Genomic DNA, 20,000 nt, shown 5'->3' with positions numbered 1-20,000 from the left:
GCAGGTGGAGTCCGGGGTGAGGGAGCCAGGGCTGCTGCCCCTGTGGCCCAGGCTCCCAGGGTCCCCCAGGGAGGGTCTGAACCCCTGCGGGCTGGCCTGGGAGCCACGGGGCGGCGGGGCCACCACCTCAGGGAGGGCGTAGCGGACGTCTGAGTAGGCGGGCGGCGGGACGATGGACTCTGGGTACGCGTGAGCCGAGTGTGAGCCGCCGCCCCTCTTGGGGGGCACGGGGGGGCTGCCCCGGACCACGTTGTGCAGGGACACGTTGGTCAGCGGGGTCATCGTCAGCAGAGAGTCCTGGTAGGGCACCAGGAAGCTGCTGCTGTTGGGAGACAGGGGGGAACGCAAACAGGGTTAACCGCACAGAACCAAGAGACGAACTCCAGTTAATAAATGATGAAATCAACACTAACAACGACGTCATTCTTAGCGACGAAATCATCATCAACAACGACATCTCCTCCATCAACGATGTCCTCGTCAACACGGATGATGTCGCCAAAATCAAATTCTTCCAACTTCAATGACGTCATCATCAACAAAGATAACATCATCGAGAAAGCCATCATCAACAACGACATATTTTTTAATAACATCATTAACAACAATGACAACATGAACAATATCAATGACTTACGTGTTCAACTTTAAATTGATATCATGTAAGCAATACTTTTAAAGTTAAATAATATCTTATCTAAGGTCTATGAGATGCATGTATTACGCAGCTTGGGAATTGTCATCGTTACGTATCCAGCTGTTTCTCACTGAGCTGGGATTTGTTGGTTGAATTCTGTCAACATCATTGAATTGCAGTGTGTGTGTGTGGGCTGAGTTCTACAAACAAATGTACCATAAGAACAACAGTTAGAAGAATGATGAAATAAAGAGCTGTACGTTTTGCTGCTTTCAGGGTCTTCTGAAGAGGGGCTCTCGGTTTTAAATTGGATTCCAGGCTTCCTGTCCCGAGGAATCTGATCAGAGAACAAACAAGGCCGGTGAGACTCAACTAGACTTAGAGTTTTGTGTTGCTGTAGAACTGCTGTAAAGTTGATTGATTGATAGAAAATGAGTATACTATAATATGTCGATCAACGATCTATGAGAACTCTCATCAAGCACAAGGGATATCAATATAGGAACATCTATAATATATTTCTCTAACAAATGCATGAATATAAAGTATAAACAATTCAATATTAAATATATAAATTAATTTATTAAAACATTAAAAAAGTACTAAATGATATACCAATTAAACCCCCAACAACGCATCTTCATAAAAAATGAATCCACAAAGATTTTGGACCATAGAAGACTAAAGTGTCTTCTGTGGTCACATAAAAAAGAAAAGAAAAGAACACTAAGTGTTCTTTTATTCAGATGTCTTGAGGGTAAATTCTCAAACTATTTGAACAACCCTAAGAGAAGAAAGGCTTTTACTTTGTAGTATTCGTATAGCATGCCCAGGGCTCCGGTAGCTTCCTCGTCTCCATTCACGCTCATCATGGCCTTGGAGGCGGCCGTCAGTGGGCTCTCTAGGAAGGCCCTCCACACGTCGTCGTCGTCCGGGTAACTGCTCGGAACGCCCTCGTACGATTGGTCAGCGGTGAGAGTGACCATGGCCCTCTTCCTGTTCAATACATCCAATTTGGATAAATAAAGATTAAAGGATTGTCAACATAATATTATGAATAGTTAACACTCCCACACTATTATTGTAATGTATTCCCGAAGGCCTACTGAGGGGGAACAATGTGTTAAGGCCCTCTTAACTTAGGGTTTAGTCAATCTGACAAACTGACAAAATTGGACATATGTTTTATGGTGCTCATTTGAAATAAAATATACATTTAAAATAAAAAATGAAACTAGCTCCATTTAAATAACCTCTGCCAACAGAGCACTAACAAAATTGCACCGAGCTAAAATTCAGAGGTAGGTCCTATGTGTGTTTGTGTGCGTGTGATGGGTGAGAGTGATACTATCAGCCAGAAACAGTTACTTCTCTTAGGAAAATCTGACAATGCCATTAAAAGGTTTTTAAAATGTGTTTTATTTGATCTCATATGATCAGATTTAAGTTCTTACAATATGAATACCAAAATAGATTTGTATCAACGTTTTCTCACAATGGTGATCATCTCTGAATTATATTTTAATTAGACAAAATAAAGCATAATCTCCTCTTTATTCAATAGTTTAGAAAACTCTATTTTTCTCTGTCGAATATGACATCAATAATATGTTAGAATTATATTTGCTGTGTTGGTGGTTGTGGTTATTATCAGAGAACTAAACAAAGAAACATCCAACAGTTAGAGCGGGAGGCGTCAGGAGACTGTGGCGTCAAACCAACACCAGAGGGCGTAGTTTCGCTGAAATGGTTTTGTAGATCAGGCCGTGAATGCGACATTACGTGACATCACATGTCATTATCCATTTAAGGCAGAGAAATAATATCAGGTATTAATATTCCCGTTTTCAATTATTTAAAGAGTGTACGGAAATGGTAGACATATGAAAGCTACACATAGAGAGGTCACTCCACCCGCAACTATCTAAAATCCTGAAAATTTGATTTATTCGCGCTTTAGCTTAGTTTCTGTTTAACTCATTTGAGTTGGGAACTTTTAAATGAGGAGGAAACGATCCACAGCATGCAATGAAATAATTAAAAGCTTTATCTTTACACATAGAAAGCACCAAATGAGAAAGGTTAACGTGTTCTAAAGTAGTAAAGGACATTTAAACCTCTTTTAATTTACGTATTATAAGTCGCCCACGATGTGTTAAGACAGGTGTGGAAAAACATATCCTACTTCAAAACAAAAAACACTTCCACCCACGTTGAATAGTTTGCGATCAATATCGGTTGAGACTAATTTGACTATAAAGATGCAGCACAGCAGCATATACTGTATATTATTACATAGCGAACACGATATCAATGTCGACGTTCAGCATTAAAGCCCAAAACACCGAGACACTTGTGACAGATGTGGCGAACTGCGGGCCCCCTCGATGCCTCCATGCACAGACTAGGAGCTCCGGACGGTACATCTCCAAGCAGACATAACTGGACGATGTGGGTCTGTGAGGTATCTTACCTGGCAGATTCCTCTGTCATCGCGTCGGACTGGACTTTCTCGTCGCTGAATCTGATATTTTCACTGCTGTGAAATGCAGTCGAGCCGCGGAGACCAAACAGCCGTCCGCTCCGTGTGACCGAGAACGAGTTTTGTCTGCTTTTCTCGCTCCCGAGAGAATTTGGAACTAGGCAGGTGTCCAACCGGTTTGTTTTGAGGGGAAACCCTGCGTCTGACGACTGAGTGGTGTCAGGGGCAGGCTTTAAAATCACTGTTTTGGCATGACATGAATAACATGAATAAGAAAATGGTCAGGTATCCGTTTTGGGGAAACTGAATTAGTATGTATAGGCCGCCTCGCTACTTGGCCCTACTGCTTTGTTTCAGACGCTTTTTGAAATCAGTCCTACTTAATTGGTATGCAGGCCATTATAATTATCTTTACTACTTGTTTGTCTTTTAAACCCTACTATTAACCTTGTGTTTCGGTTTCTGCACTCCAGAAACTTTCTGGAGTGCAGCACTAATTGTAGTTGCTCCCATTATTTATTTGTATGCTTGGATTGTTTCAAACCTCACATTTAAAGTTACAAAAAGCCTGCTGAAATTATTTATGTAAATGTAATGTAAACTGGCTATGCATAAGCTTACATATTAACATTTATAAAACGAATTATATAAAATGATATAGCGTTATAAGCATCGGCCTGCGTCTATGTTTTCTAAACAAAATAACCCCAAACCATTATTTAAACTTGTTATATTTAAGAGTATATGTGTAGGCTTACATTAATGTCCAATAACGGTCTTATAGTTAATTTATAAAAAATAAAATGACAGGTTTTTTTAGAGAAAAGTTTGTACATTTTCATATGTACTTGTTATACATTGGTTTAAAAAATAAAACAAAAAAAACAGTGCTCCTATTGCGGTGTATGTGTTGTTACTATGGTGTAACAAGGACAAAGACAAATACACATCAAGCTTTCTTCTTCCTGCTTCTTCCATGTGAGGCGGGTTTCCCTCTCCCTCGGTCCGAGCTAAGGTTGACTCTTCCTGTTTTTCTGGTTCCCCGCCCGCTCCTCGTACTCCTCCTCCTCTCCTCTCCGTCCCAGCTCTTCGAGGAGCTCTGCGATCGGCAGAGCAGGAGGCGCTCCGCCCGGAGCACCTCCTCATGGACGAGCGCCTCCTTCACCCCCAGCAGGAAGGAGAAGAGCTCCAGGAGCCAGCAGTACATCCTGGGCAGCGAGGCCCTGTCCTCCTCATAGTGGCTCCTGCAGGGCCTGCCAAGGAAACACCAGTCAACCGCTTTAGCTCTGTAAACATTGATATGGCACTGTTATTACTGTGGAACCATGACAGTGTAAAAGGAGAGGGTGTATTTGCATACATCTTCTTTGGTCAAGGTTTACAAACGAGGAGTAAGCTGAGAAAGCAATTCCAAACCCGAAGGGAAAGGTCCAACCGGTTGTCTAAAAACAAAAGATTACTGGCTACAGTTTGGGGGAGGAGCAGACACACCGTGAACATCAAGTGAAAGTTACCGCAATGCTTAAAAAAGGCTGGAGGAGAAATGGAGGAATTTACAGAATGAGGTGCAAGAATGTTGGCCTTGATGTCACTGTTCTACTGAAATTGTTTTTTTTTTACACATTATTAACTTCCCATTTCCATATCATTGACATAATTGAAACAATGATTAAATTTTATTCACAAATAATTGGGATTAATAAAGGATTATATTATTTAACAGATGCTTGGTAAGGATGTTTGCATAGAGCAGTCGAAAGATAAACTGACCCATGACCATGGCTTAACCTGTTGGCCTCCGAGAGCAAGATGTCATGACCCCTACCAGCTGCTTCATGACCAATAGACCAGATACTCTTAAAATGCTTAAAATACTTAAAATGTTAGGTATGACATTCAATTTGGTGTAAGCTTTGTAACTTGTTAATCTATTAGCCTCAAAATGGTTATCAATAGGTCGAGTATAGGTATAAGATTAGGGAAGTTTAGTTTAATATTAGATTAAAGGTATTTGTGCAATGCGTGTGCCTGCATGTGCTGTCTGTATGCATGTGCTGTCTGCATGTGCTTTTTGCATTTGCTGTCTGTGTGTGTCATGTTTGTGCATGCGTGTTTCTGGTGACGGCGGCAGCAATGCATCATGGGAGCAGTACCAGGACTTGCACTTCTTCAGGGGGGGGTGCCAGTAGGCCTCGTTGACGGTGGTCTCGCCTCCCCGCCGTTTCTTCACGACGGTGTCCAGGGTCGTGTGACTCAGGTTGGGGCCGTCCCAGCCCTCCTCCCCCTCCTCTCCCCCCCAGCGGAACCTGAAGCTGGAGGGGGGCCGGCGTTCGGGCTCCGCGGGAGTGCCGGTGAGCCGGGTGAACGCCGTCCGCAGTTGGTCCACCATCCCTGCAGCGCGACACAGCGCAGGTACGAGGACATTCCTCATTCACATGATCAGCACCCATCAAACACAACGGCCATTCATAGTGCTTTACTTTGACATTGCTTTGTTTATTTCATGTATTTCAATGTCTTCGAACGGGCACGCGAGGCCATTCACACAGGCACACGGAGCAATTTAAAAATATATGTAATTGAGTAACTACAAAATAATTTCTTGTTTTGGAATAGTTCAAAAAATGTCTCAAACTACACATTGTTTTTAGCAGCACACACATGAGCGGGAGCTGATACCATGAGGATAACTCGCTAGTTATGTTTTTATTACAACTAGGTTGATAATGGCAGTAGCCAAAAAAGTACTTATAGTGCCTTATAGTCGCCTGTTTCAGCTGTCTTGGACCGACCTGCGTGCGTATGTTACATTGCTTTGAAAATATGTCAGTCAAACTTTACGAACTGACGTCATTTTGAAACAAGTCATGAGAATGATTTCAAAGATGAGGCGGATGGAGTTGAATCAATCAAGAAGGCAGTGACCCAGTATGAGAAGCAACGCAGTGGGATTTCAGCACCATCTGCCGTCAATATTCTATTTTCCAGGAGGCAGCTATAAAGTCGCTCAGTGTCGTAATTTATTGTGTATTGTATTGCATACACACTTTATAAAAATGATTCTTTGTGCTCTGTGGCAGTGGATAAAAACTAAAAGCTGCTTCACCATGCTTGCTTCCAAGCACTGCTTACAGTAAGCAGAATCACCCCAAGATGACACATCAACCCCTGAGTTAACCCGGCCTGGACAGGGGATGAAGAAGGAATGAAAGGTGTGAACGTACGTCTCTTTTTGATGTAGGAGGCTTTCCTCTCCCAGGATGGGTAAATGGGCTTCTGGGCCGTCCACTGCATCCTGTCGAGAGATTTAAAGCCGTGTTTATCTCTGAGAAGGGTTGAGTGGCAGAGTCTGCTTTAAAGGGGTTTATGTTTTCATTCAGCGAATTTCTTTGGAAAATTTTATCTCTAGGAAGTGAAATGTAACAAATAACAACAGATTAAATGTGGGCCATTTGGTGGATGCTTACATCCAAAGCGGTTTACAATACTGTGAGTGCATACATGTGTGGATTTCAATGGAAATCAAACACCTTGGTGGTTAACAAGTTAACCACCACTTCAACCACTTTAATTTGAAGGGCCCATATTTAAAAGCAGGTGTGATGGTGATCAGACGTTTCTAAATCAACCCTTTAGTGACATCACATGTGGCCAGACATACGATACGACATACGATCAGCCTACCAGCATATCGTACCCTGACTGGTACAATAGAGTGATCTATCTAATCACACATCTCGGTGGACACGCCCACTGGACACGCATCACTAAGGGTTATTGACATCAAACGAGTAACACCTGGTTGGTGTGACAGGTAGGTGTGTGTGTGTGTGTGTGTGTGTGTGTGTGTGTGTGTGTGTGTGTGTGTGTGTGTGTGTGTGTGTGTGTGTGTGTGTGGTGACTCACCTGGCCGTGTGGTCCTCCTCTCTCCGGCGGGCTCGGATCAGCGCTGCCTGCAGCAGCCGGTACCACCGCCTCATACTGAAGCTCTGCTGGTCTGGGGAGGGGAGGGGAGAGAGAGGTGTGTGAGTGAGTGAGTGAGTGAGTGAGTGAGTGAGTGAGTGAGTGAGTGAGTGAGTGCATGCAAGAGAAATGGTGGAATTATTGGAGTGGTCGATCAACCAAAAAAAGAAACTTGACGATCATTGTTTAACAATTTCTTTACTTTTGGCAAATCAAAAACGGCCAAATCGAACTGAGCGTGTGCAGAATGAGAGCTCCTGAACAGGTGTCTGTGCGAAGGCTCATCCCAGCACCCGCTGAGAATGGAGGCTTGTTGCGAGCCTCTGGTAAAATGACAGGCGTGTCAAGGAGAAGGAATGAAGTCCGACAGCGCGGACAGGATTCATCGGTGTGAGAAGAGCTCGTATGTCATGAGCATACCGGCACATCACACTCGCAAAGGAGAAAGGATAGGTGAAAAACAAAAACACACTGGCTGTATCGCCCTGGATCAGAAAGAATAGGATTTCTGGGCCACAAAGGAAACTCATCCGTGATATTTGCACTCCAGTTGAACTTCATTCTGCTCCCAGTGTCGGGCAACAGTGGCTGTTAACAGCATTACAATATTTCCATAATATAGAGTGAGGGAGTGAGTGAGTTAAGTGTGAGACAGACAGACCGTGCGAGTGAATGAGTGAGAGGCACAGATAGAGAGAGACATACCTGGATCGTCTTTGTTCTTAGCTGATGCTCCATTGGACAAATCCCTGAGAACACACACACAGGGCATGTTATAAACGATACAACAATAAACATTAATCACATGCCATCATCTTGATTTTAAGTAAAGGTAAAGAAAAAGTCAAGTAATATATAAGCTTTTTTTATTTTCATTTCTAATTATATTTGTACTTATTTTTCCAGGTTAGTCCCTTGAGATTACAAATCTATTTATCAAGCAAGGCCAAGAAGGGCATTAATTCATGTGCATTTTGGTAATGTCGCCAAATAAATGTAATAGTACAGTAACAGTGAACGGTGTCGGGGGCGGGGGGCGGGGCCCTCCCTGTCTATCAATCATAAAAAGGCTTCTTGATGATGAAGTCTGTTTTGGAACCCGGGGGTGTTCGGCAGAACAGCACAGGGAGTGAATCAGAATCACACTGGGATTCAGACTAGTTTCTGGCTTGTGCGATTCAGACGTTCAAACGGACCGCATGTGGATCAAAGTGAGGTCAGCTCTGTTTTCACTTTGTTCTGTACTTTTAAAACAAAAGGTGTCTTGTCGCATCACTAAGGAACAGAACAGGGGGGGGGGGGTACCATTCGCTGCGGTCGTCCACACCGAACACCATCTTCAGGGTGACCACGACGAGCGCCGCCGCCTGCACGTCGTAGAAGGGCAGGCGCGACTTGGCTGTGGGGTCAAAGGTCAGGCCAGACCCCTTGTCCAGACCCACCAGGGTGATGACCTGGCACACCCAGGGGTGGAGCTGATCTGGGGTGGGGGACAGACAGCCGTTAGATAGGGGCCTCACCGGCGGGTGGGAGCACCATTTAAAGCACAAAGTATCGTATTGAATATTCTTCAATATTGATTTTATTTTGAGTTGCATGAAAAAGGCAAAGGCAAAAGACAAATACATCAGAGATGTACTATTAAAAATGATATAAATATGATTATCCACATTATATAACTATTATGCATGTGTATGTCTGCCTGCGTGTGTATCTGCCTGCGTGTGTATGTGTGTGTCTGCCTGCATGTGTCTGCATGTGTGTGTATGTGCGTGTGTGTGTCTGCCTGCGCGCGCGTGCGTGTGTGTGTCTGCCTGCGCGCGCGCGCGCGTGCGTGTGCGTGTGTGTGTGTGTGTGTGTCTGCCTGCATGTGTATGTGTATGTCTACCTGCGTGTGTATGTGTCTGCTTGCATGTGTGTGTGTGTGTGTGTGTGTGTGTGTGTGTCAGCCTGCGTGTGTGTATGTCTGTGTGTGCGTGTGTGTCAGCCTGCGTGTGTATGTGTGTGTGTATGTGTGTGTGTCTGCCTGCACGCATGCTTGCATGTGTGTCTGAGTGTGTGTGTGTGTGTGTGTGTGTGTGTGTGTGTGTGTGTGTGTGTGTGTGTGTGTGTGTGTGTGTGTGTGTGTGTGTGCCCCCCCACCAGGCAGGTTGAGGAGCAGCAGGTAGCGCATGGTGAGCAGGGTGGGGTGCTGCAGACACTTGAGGTCCACGGGGGGGAAGGAGGGCAGCTTCATGTACACCGCCAGGCCACACGCCTCCTGGTGCACCGTGCGGTAGGAGGGGATGGACTGGAGGCGTGCACACACACACACACACACACACACACACACACACACACACACACACACACACACACACACACACACACACACACACACACACACACACACACACACACACACAGAATGTAAGTATATATAAAAGGAATCTGTAATTGAGTAAAATACTATATATAGACTGTAATAATATATAAAAACCATCATTAGTAATCCCTTAGTCTGGGATTGGTCATCTTGCAACTGACATCTCTATCCAGAACAGACATTGCCATTAATGAGCATGAAGGGGTGGGCCTTTATGGACACGACATTGGAGAGAGATAGGAGAGCCTGTTGAGGGAGATAGGGAATGACATGTAGGGAATCAAACCTGGGGTACCTGGATGAGGCGTATTGCCTACATAGTTGGTGTGACACTGTGTTGGGCCACCAGGCTGTGCGCCATCATCAACAGACATTCCTTCTACATGTGCAACCTACTTAGCAATACAACTCTGACTGTGATTGGTGGAGGAGCCGATCATGTGACCCTACCTGGACTCTGAAGACGGGGAGGTCGCGCCCAAACAGCTTCATCTCCTCAGGTAAACACTCAAAGGCATTGATGAAGGGCAGGTGTCCCTCCCGGACCAGCCTGGAGGAAACAGTGTGTGTGTGTGAGTGTGTCAGATGTGTGTGTGTAAGCCGTTCTAAAAAAGGATACACAAGTCAAAATCATTGTAATGGAAGACAAGACAACCTTTATTAAACCATGTCTGGAGAACACAAACACACTTTATTTGAGGTCTTTCAGATTTGTCTGGTGTAGATGCTGGTGTATACTATATGCAGGTGTATGTTTAAGTATGTATATAGGCCTGTGTGTGTGTCTTTGTGTACTTTGTATATGTATAATGTGTCAATGTGCAGTTCACACTTCACATGAACTAGTTCAAAGTTCAGTTCATACAAAAGAAAATGAATAAATTCACATTCATAGTTCACCAATTCAGTTTTGAACTAGTTCATGTTCAGTTCATTAACAGTTTTTTTAGAAACCAAAAAAACTGTTGGAGTGAGTATTCTGTGCTTATCTTTTAAAATGAATCCTCTCCATTACCTGCTGCCCATCACTACAATCTCAAATTGTTGTGGATATTATTTGTACACCTGTTTCATTCATCACAACTAAGGCAGTAACTCTGTTTAATAAACATGTCATCTGGACCTAAGCATCAATTCAGAATGTCACAAAATCTGAATTAGTTCAAGTTCTTTAGTTAAAAATATGTTCAGTTCAGTTCAAAGTTCATAGAAAAATGAACTTGTTCAATTAACTAGTTATTTTGAACTAGTTCATGCACAACACTGTCAATGTGTATGTGTGTGTGTGTGTGTGTGTGTGTAAATGTGAAATCCGAAAAAGTGAGTGTGGGATATGTATTTGTGTACTGTGTATACGTGTGTATGTATTTGCGTACTGTGTATAAATGTGGGTGTGCGTATTTTGCGTGTTTGTGTGTATGTGTGTATATGCATGTGTGAGTCAACGTGTACTGCGTATTTATGTGTGTGTGAGTCTATGTGTACTGTGTATATGTTTCTGTGTCTGTACATGTTTACTACATGTGTACATGTGTTCTTGTTCTGCGTGTATGTACTGTATATGTGTGTGTGTGTGTGTGGGGGACTATGTGCACTCTACATATCCAGGCGTCTGTGTGTGCTACCTGAGCAGGTCAGCCAAGGTGAGGGCCTCCCGGCACCACAGCAGGCCCAGGTAGAGCAGGGCCAGCGTCTTGTTCATGCTCATTAGTCCGTTTGAGCGCCTCATGCGCAGGGACAGGTAGTTCCCCGAGTCCTCCGAGCCTGACGGGTACGCCTTGTGGCACTTGGGCCGGTCTGCACGGACACAACACACACACACACACACACGTTATTGTTTTAAAAGGACAATTCCGGTATTTTGAACATTGAGCCCCCTTTCTGGTTTGTCTAGGATGAAGTAGAGCGGTTGACACCGACTACTGGTCCTGCTCGGGTATCAGGCTCATTTAGAATCGCCCCTGCCTGCGTCAAAATGGCTGTCTATGGGCATTCACAAACCTGTCCTTAAAACAACCCTAAACGTTCTCTTTCAGAAATGTGCAACACACCGAGTGGTTAGTGGTGTTAGTTGATGTTCCAAATCAAGTATCGTAGCAAAATACAGTTTCTGTCGTGTTTTATTTAGCATTTTTGTAGTCATTTTTGTGATTGAAAATGACAGGACTCAAACATTCTATCAACAAAAACGGGTTACTGAACATATGTTTTTTAACAGCTAAAATAAAATGCTGTACGACCCACTTTATCTATCACGTTTCAGTTTCCCAAAATATCAATACAACACCTTCTTATGTTTGTCAGGCAGGTTATCCATGGAGCCCAGACATGGACATTTGGTCACAGTGCCATCTTGTGGTGAAGAAAACGTTTGGTTTTGACTGGCTGAAATAATGTCCATATATTTAAGGCCCTTGCAATTCCACTACCTTTTTTTTTTTGTTGCAGGTTTGCATAATAACCCATCATTATTCACACACATTCAGAACGCTATGTTAGTTGAAGCTATGGAAGTATCTATAACCTCATAGGACAAATTCCTTCTGTTTAATGTGAAACCAAATGTCTGCTCTGCCATGTCCATGTCATGGAAGATGAGCGAGCACGACCTCTAAAATAATTGCACCCCTAAGTGTCATAACCAAGGCGTTAGTCAAACGACTGCACGGTTCCTACAATGCAAACAAAACCAGGCTTTCTGGATACCTAGCGTTAAAAGAACAGCCTGCTTTAGCTGGGCCCACTGGGCTGAGCTCCTGAGTGAAGCAGACGACAGCACTCCTTTCATGGGCACTAATTTTAATTTTAAAAAAATTGTTCTTATTTTCAGCCACCTTCATTTTATATTATTATTACTTGTTATTAACTCCAACCAAAATTATATACCGTTGATTACCAAACTAAAAGACATTCCTGCGCTTTTTTGGAAATCAAAAAAAAGAATGTGATTGAAGAGTGAAGTCTTTGTCTTCTGTGGCCTCAGCAGGTCTTTAAACGTCTTTCTGATCATCATTTGGATGAGTTACATTTCCATAAAAAATGAGACAGGGATCATGGTTGAGCACATGCGTGTGTTCATCTGACATATGTACGGCCCCCTGTCATGGTCCATCAGAGGACAACTGGCCCATTCTGGTCCCAGCTCTATTGTTTGCGTTTGAGTCACGCAACAAATATGAACAGTAATCTGTACTCTGGATGCTTTGGCTTGACTCTAGTTTCATGTACTATACTTAATGTATTTATTGTCATTTCATCTTCAAAATAATTTGTGGTCTACTATTTTATTCCGGTACTATATTTTATCCCCCACACGTGTGGTTTCTATTTTTCTGCTTGTTCTATTTCATATTTTATTTCCTCATGCAGTTCATTTATTTTACATTTTACACTTGACCTTTAGCAGGGAATCAAGCCCTGGGACTCACCCTCATCACTGGAGGGCCCGCTGGTTGAGGATATGGCTGAGGGCCGACCACCCTCTGTGTCGCTGGCTGAAGGATCCCTGTCCGTCTCACCAGCTGACGGGCCCTCCGGACTTCCCTCCATCTCATTGGCTGATTGGCCCTCGGTCTCATTGGCTGAGGGCTCTCCCTCCACCTCATTGGCTGAGGGACCTCTCTCCTTCTCATTGGCTGAGGGTTCCTCTGTTTGAATGGTTGATGGGGCCCCTGTCTGAGTGGGTGATGGAGCCCCTGTCGGAGTGGCTGATGGGACCCCTGTCTGAGTGTTTGATGGCGCCCCTGTGTCATTATGTGAGGGGTCATTGTCCGTGTCTCTGGCCCCTGGGGGGACTTTAGAGCTCAGAGGGTTCTTGGTGTAGGCCTGTCGGCTCTTCTGGAGGTACAGCCTCCACAGCTGACACAGCACATCATCCTGCAGGCCCCGCAGTGAAACACACAAATACACACACACAGTTCAGTTGGTGCAACGAAAGACCACACACACACACACACACAGTGTGCTATGGTTGTCTACGTTGATGTGGTTCCTCTGTGAACAGTGTGTGAATGATGTGTGTCAGAAGGTGAGCATGTGTGTGTGACCTTGAACTGTGGGGGCACTCCCAGGCGGATCAGAGTTTCTGCCTGGTGTTTCAGGATGAACTGGAAACCTTCACACACTTTCCACTTCCGCCCATACTCTGGAACACACACACACACACACACACACACACACACACACACACACACACACACACACACAAAATAAGGTATTGACTCTTGATACAATCAAGTAAAGCTTGTTTTCTAGTGATGTTTACTAACCAACAACCCGTCGTTGCCTAAAAGAGGAAAGGTCTGTGATTCTGTTGGCATAGTCCAAGAATGTGTGGTCATCCACTTCAGCCGTTTTCTGATGAGGTTTTGATGAACAGATAATGGTATATTAAACACTGTCAATCAGGACGTGCATAATATATTGCAAAAAATAAATACAGGTGCTGTATGTTTTATTTTATTATATAGTGTGAGTTTATTCTCTAGTCTGTGTATGTTGACATTCTGCTTTATTATGTGCTGCTGTTACAACCAAATTAATACTGTAACCATCTTATCTAACAAAATACACATCAACAATTGAGCATGATCGATGGATGGAAGCAGACAACTGAAGACCACTACAGTTGACGTAACGTTACATGAATGACAGCTACTTACATCGATAACATTGTGGCAGGACTTGCAGTAGTATTTCAGATCCGCGCTAATAGCCCAGTTAACAGCCGAACACACTGCACATGGGACAACGTAGTCCGCCTGAGAGATGTGAAAACAACCATTACTGGTACTTACAATTCTTAATATTTAAGCTTCATTAAGGCATATTGACAAGTGCATTAAATATAGAAATTACGTCTGGTTTAACTCACTGTTTCGACTTCGTCCATGGCGATTTATTTTTATATTAACTGCCTTATAAAATATCTTCACTTCAGTGAAGCCATGATGAGAAAATCAAGCACGTTGTTTTGTTTAGGAGTCTAAAAGAAATGACGTTTAACTATGACGCTTCTTCCGGTGTGCGTTTCATTTGAATTCGTCCGACAGGGAGTTTTATGATTCAAGCAGATTCAATCCGATTTTAACAGCCACCTAAACCTCAAACGTCATTACAATTTATGATTCAGATAATAATGGAATATTAACGCTTCTAACATCTAAATGTAAATTATGCTTTAATGTATTTTCCACTCTCGTAGAGTAACTGAACTACTTCCAAGGGTTAGGTTACTTTCCGCCAACAGAGGGCGATATAAACATTCCCAAATAATATTTATGATTTTATTTAAGGTGAACCACTTTCATTTCAACGTTAAAAATAACAATACAAACAAGAATCCTCAAGAACCCTGATCGCCCGCGGACCCTGCTATAAGGTATGCATTACAAGATTCTACAGAATCTCACTCCAGCCAAAACCCAAAAGTTGGCAGCCCTGATACTAATAATAAACTGAACCATACTGAAGCCAAATTGAATCAAATAGTTTTGGTCATATTCCTCTGCCGTGGGCCGAGATGCTTCTGTGGTGAGGTCATATGTAATTAATGTCTCAATTTTGTCTGTTTATGTCTCTCTTCTATCTCTATCAGGGCTCTCAAGTTGAAGACAGGACCCCCCACATTGTACCACGTTGGTCATTTTAATGTCGATATTAAATGCTCTTACACACTACATTGCTACTTTATTCCGGTCACCGATGTATGCATTGCACGGTCTTGCTGTGCGTGTAATACAATGTAAAGTTGTGTTGTTCGTTTTCGAGCTGGTTTGCTAAAGAGGCTAATGTAGCTAACAATGACTAGCCAATGACATTACATCACAAAGACGAACAGGAACGCTATAACTGTGCGTTCACACCAACTATGCGTTCACACCGCACTTCGCCCTGCGACACGTTTCAATGCAAAGTGAACGTAGAGACGCGTATCGGGCAAATTCTTTTGTCGGCGAAACCCGCGACAAGATTTGATTGACTGCGCGACATTTTTCCACGTCAACGGCGCGTTCACGTGTTCACGTTCACGATTTGCAGCGCGACAAATTCGCTTAAGTTGAAATATTTCAACTTTTCCGCGGCATTCGCGTGAGACAGCCAATCAGCGTTCACTCCCTGTGGGTAACGTGGGTGAAGTAACGTAAAACAGCCAATCACCGTTCAACCGGCTGGGCCAACCGTTCCCTGCACTCCGCAGTGAACCGCAGCTTGGAGGAGAAAGTGATTGTTGCCGTTCTATCTATATATATAAATATCTATATAATATAAACATATATATATAATATCACGGCACAAAGCGGTGTGCGCCTCCGAATTATATTATTAACCCATAAACGACGGGCATTCCGACGTCTCTCCATCTTCCACAACAGGTAGAGACACGCAATGGTGGTTATCTCGGCCATGGTTTATGAGAATGAATTGGCATAAAGCACCGTTGGCGGGCAAAAGACGTTGTCAGACAAAATTCGCTGCGCGACAAGTTCGCCTGACATAACTGCACACACAACTGCACAGCGACAGATTTAGATTTGTTGCGCAGCAACATTCACCTGTTCGCGCGAACAGGCGAAACGTGTCTTTTGATGTGAACGCACAGTACAAGACACAATTTTCGCCTGTTCGGGCGAACATGAATATGTTGTCGTGCGACTCAACGAAATCTGTCACTGTGCTTAATGTGTGCTTAATGTGTGCACTAAAACGTGTCGCGGGGCGAATTTTGTCGGGGAACGTTTTGCCCGCCAACGGTCATACATGCCAATTAATTCTCATCAACCATGGCCGAGATCACCACTATTGCGTGTCTGTACCTGTTGTGGAAGAGGGAGAGACGCCGGAATGCCCATTGTTTATGGGTTAATAATATAATCCGGAGGCGCACACCGCTTTGTGCCGTGATATTATATATATCGTATATATTATATTATATAGATATTTATATATAATATATATAATATCATATAATATTATATATAGAGCTCCGGGAGTCGCAAACGGTCGCAAAATCACTTTCTCCTCCTCAAGCTGCGGTTCACTGCGGAGTGCAGGGAACGGTTGGTTCATGGCGATGTATATTAACAGGGGGACACATGCATATTATGAACACAAGTCGACAACGATAATGTATACAATACTGGTAACAAACGATGTTTGTTAATGTATTGCCGCATATCATTAAATAGACCCACAGTTGCGGCCGGTTCCGAACGGTTGGCCCAGCCGGCTGAACGGTGATTGGCTGTTTTACGTTACTTCACCCAGGGAGTGAACTGATTGGCTGTTACGTGACGTCACCCAGGGAGTGAACGCTGATTGGCTGTTTTACGTTACTTCACCCACGTTACCCACAGGGAGTGAACGCTGATTGGCTGTCTCGCCGCGAATGCCGCGAAAGAATGGGATATTTCAACTTCTGCGAAATCTGTCGCTCATTCGCGCAACAAAACCACGTGAACGTGCTCGCCCGTTTTGGGGAAAACTGTCGCCCCGTCAATCAATCTTGTCGCGGGTCCCGGCGACAAAAAATTTCACCCGATACGCGTCTCTACGTTCACTTTGCATTTAAACGTGTCGCGGGGCGAAGTGCGGTGTGAACACACAGTAAGTGCTACGAAACAGGAAATGACGTCACAAGTGCAACTCGGAAGGCTGGTGTCCGAGGCATCTGGAACACACCATACACTACCGGTTATGGTGTGTTCCAGATGCCTCGGACACCAGCCTTCAGAGGTCAAAGTGGGGAAATCTCCCGGCTTTCTTGCGGCATAAAATATCTGGAGTGGATTTACATATTGCAGTAAGATACACACTCACACAAACAAACATACCCACATCCCAATTGTGGACACTTTCTATGGGGACATGATAAAGTTCACACCCTTTCATCAATCCATTGATTGTATGTGTGTGTCCTTGCCTTTCAGATTTGGAAGGGCCCTGTGTGCTGCTTGTGTGCTTTGTGGTGATTATGTTTACATACTTATATTTAGATGTAGATATAGTGTATATGTGTGGTTTTCCATTTCGACCAAAATGTTCCTGTTTGTCCTTAGAGATAACACACAACAAAGGAAACACACTCACAAGCACACACACAGACACACACACACACACACACACACAGGGCGTTTGATGAGAAAGCTAATCAATAAAAGTAATTGTCCTCAAGTGTCCTCACACCTCCCCACTACCCACTCAGAGTCTTTTTCCTGTGTCATTCCTTTGTGGTAATGAAGGGCAGAGAGGGAACAAATAGCACCTTCAACAGCAGCAGCGTGAGGTCGAGCTGCCAATGGACCCGATGCCATTAGCTTTAGTTCTGGTCGGCATAAAGAAAGGGGGAGACCTTGATGAAGTTCTCTCTCTCTGTCAGCTATTGATTTCTCTCAGATTTGCCCGTCCACACGGGCAAAAACGATCCGTTTTCCTTTGATGCGTTTCAGGAATATCTCCGTACAGAGATAGGACGGACTCGTTGCGAAAGCACATCGAGCTGTAGAAACGCTGTAGTACATATTCAAGGCCACTGTGTGGCGCTGGTTCTCCACAAAAAAATGGGGCGCATCAAACCTGCGCGCATGAAGCCCCTGCGTGCTGTATACAAACATACAGTCGAGGAGGAGAAAGCAGTTGTTAAACCTTTTAGATTGAGCAGAAATGTACAGTATTAATTCAATTTACCAAGGGGCTGTATTTAAAGCTACAAAAATAATATAAAAACAAAAAATCAACGCAACTCTAACATCCCTAGCTGGTGGGGGGGGGCGATGACATCATCGTTTGCGTGTCAGGCATCCACACAAATCCAAATTATCCGAATCCACCCTGGGACCTGGTTTCAGAAAAGTGTGTTTTCGGGCACCGGATTCGCTGGATCCATCTGGACGGTCGGGCCAAACGCACAAGACTTATGCGGTTTCACCAAAAATTCGGCTCCGTGAGGACGGGGCCTCATATTTGCTCTGTCATGTTTCATTTTCTCTCTGTCTCTTGTGCCAACCCCTGTCTGGAACCATCTGGTTAAGTTCCAATGTGTTTTTTCCCCCATTTTCCTATTCTTTCTTTCCTTTTCTAATGAACAAACTTTAAAGTTCCTAATATCAGAAAAAAGCATTGCCCGCTAACCGTTGTCATCAAGATGTCATGATTTGAGAACAGTTAAAACATTTGAAGAAGAGTCAGACATTTCTTAGATAATGTAAGAGAGAATCCCAGTCACCCAGGCGTGTCTCTGATTAAGTCAGTGAATCACTGACAATCCTCCCTGCAGTTGGACTCACTGCGAGGTTAAATGCTTTCATAAAACATAACTGCTCCCAAGCTCCATGCCCCAGGTCCAACCTCACACTTCTTCTATCTTCGATATCCACACAATATAATTCCTAAAAACACACTTCTTTTTAATAACTAACAAGATGCTAACGAGATCCATTACGAGGGGGGTTAGGGATAATTCTGATTATCCCTGATGAGTGAGAGAGAGAGGTAAAGGGTAAGGGAAAGAGAGATAGCGATAAAGGCTAAGAGAGACAGAAAGAGAGAGAGAGAAAGAGACAGAGCAAGTGAGACGCCAGGGTGCTGATCTCTATCATCTTCACCTCAAAAAGTCTAGTCTAGTCATCTAGTCATAGTCAAGTATTTTTTAACGACAGTCAGCTGCAACATTTGTCTTCCAATCCGGGGGTTGCCAGTTCGATCCCTGTGTGACATCATCACAGAACAAGTTTTCACAAGCATACGCATCACAGTTAGCACATGCATGCGTCTTAGTACAGCAGAAGGAATGAGGTTTGCTGTACTGTAGCCTAGCTTATAGCCTAGAGCAGACCCAGGAACACACGGTCCAGATTGAAAGACGGTCAAATGATTTTCCTTATCACATACACACATACACATAAAAAAGAGTGTGCCTGATTGTTGAGTGTTCGGCAAACAATGTTTAAGCGAGAGCATATGGCATCAACATCACATTCATTTTACGTCAGTGTTGCTAGGTAACGGGACCGAATGCACCGCTGATATTTACAAGTGTGTGTCTATGTGTGTGTGTCTGTGTGCATGTGTGTTTTCTTGTTAATCAACAGATCAGAGGAGACCTTAAGGGCAGTGGTGTGTATGTGTGCATGTGTCTGAGTGTGTATGTGAGATTGTGTGTGTGTTTGCGTGAGGTTGCATGCATATATATGTGCATGCACATGTGTGTAAGTGTGTGTTTGCGTGCGTGTGTGTGTGTGTGTGTGTGCGTAAGTGCGTGTGTGTGTGTGCGTGCGTGCGCGTACGTGCGTGTGTGTGTGTGTGTGTGTGTGTGTCTAAGATGGTACGGCCAACACCACCTATCTCCTGCAGCCTCCACCATCTGTCCTATGCTGTTGAATTCATCCTGGATCCACTGTTCAGGATCCTCTGATTCAAATTCAATCTTAATCTCACCCTTCCTCTTAATCCCAAGATTTAAGGCACTCAATGGCTAAGGCCACGACTATGTCTACGGCTGTGGTGATAGGATCCACAGCGGCACCACATTCATCCACAGATCTTCCTCGGAAATG

At 44.0% G+C, this 20,000-nt stretch overlaps 2 protein-coding genes across 2 annotated transcripts in view; both read right to left on the bottom strand.

Annotated features, from left to right (window-relative positions):
* LOC311363840 (grainyhead-like protein 1 homolog) overlaps positions 1-3,210 on the bottom strand; it is a 16,603-nt gene extending 13,393 nt beyond the window's left edge. The window contains exons 1-4 of the mRNA XM_084483816.1: positions 3,111-3,210; positions 1,444-1,633; positions 898-974; positions 1-322 (exon numbers count right to left, since the gene is read on the bottom strand). The exon at positions 1-322 is cut by the window's left edge and continues 3 nt beyond it. Coding sequence (XP_084339942.1) covers positions 1-322; positions 898-974; positions 1,444-1,633; positions 3,111-3,130 — 609 coding nt within the window. The 5' untranslated portion in view covers positions 3,131-3,210. The remainder of the gene's footprint in view (positions 323-897; positions 975-1,443; positions 1,634-3,110) is intronic.
* A 668-nt stretch (positions 3,211-3,878) lies between these two features.
* taf1b (TATA box binding protein (Tbp)-associated factor, RNA polymerase I, B) lies at positions 3,879-14,420 on the bottom strand. The gene is made up of 14 exons (XM_084483893.1): positions 14,321-14,420; positions 14,109-14,207; positions 13,716-13,803; positions 13,494-13,591; positions 12,876-13,323; positions 11,073-11,244; positions 9,898-9,997; positions 9,225-9,372; positions 8,388-8,562; positions 7,788-7,831; positions 7,026-7,116; positions 6,344-6,414; positions 5,273-5,510; positions 3,879-4,372 (listed from the first exon to the last, which is right to left on the bottom strand). Exons 1-14 carry the CDS (start codon positions 14,336-14,338, stop codon positions 4,069-4,071), a joined length of 2,094 nt encoding a protein of 697 aa, XP_084340019.1. The 5' UTR covers positions 14,339-14,420; the 3' UTR covers positions 3,879-4,068.
* Between the last annotated feature and the right edge of the window lie 5,580 nt (positions 14,421-20,000).

This window comes from Micromesistius poutassou (genome assembly GCF_964030765.1).
Source record: "Micromesistius poutassou genome assembly, chromosome: 19".
NCBI classification, from domain to species: domain Eukaryota; kingdom Metazoa; phylum Chordata; class Actinopteri; order Gadiformes; family Gadidae; genus Micromesistius; species Micromesistius poutassou.
This window is presented reverse-complemented; position numbering and strand designations above follow the sequence as displayed.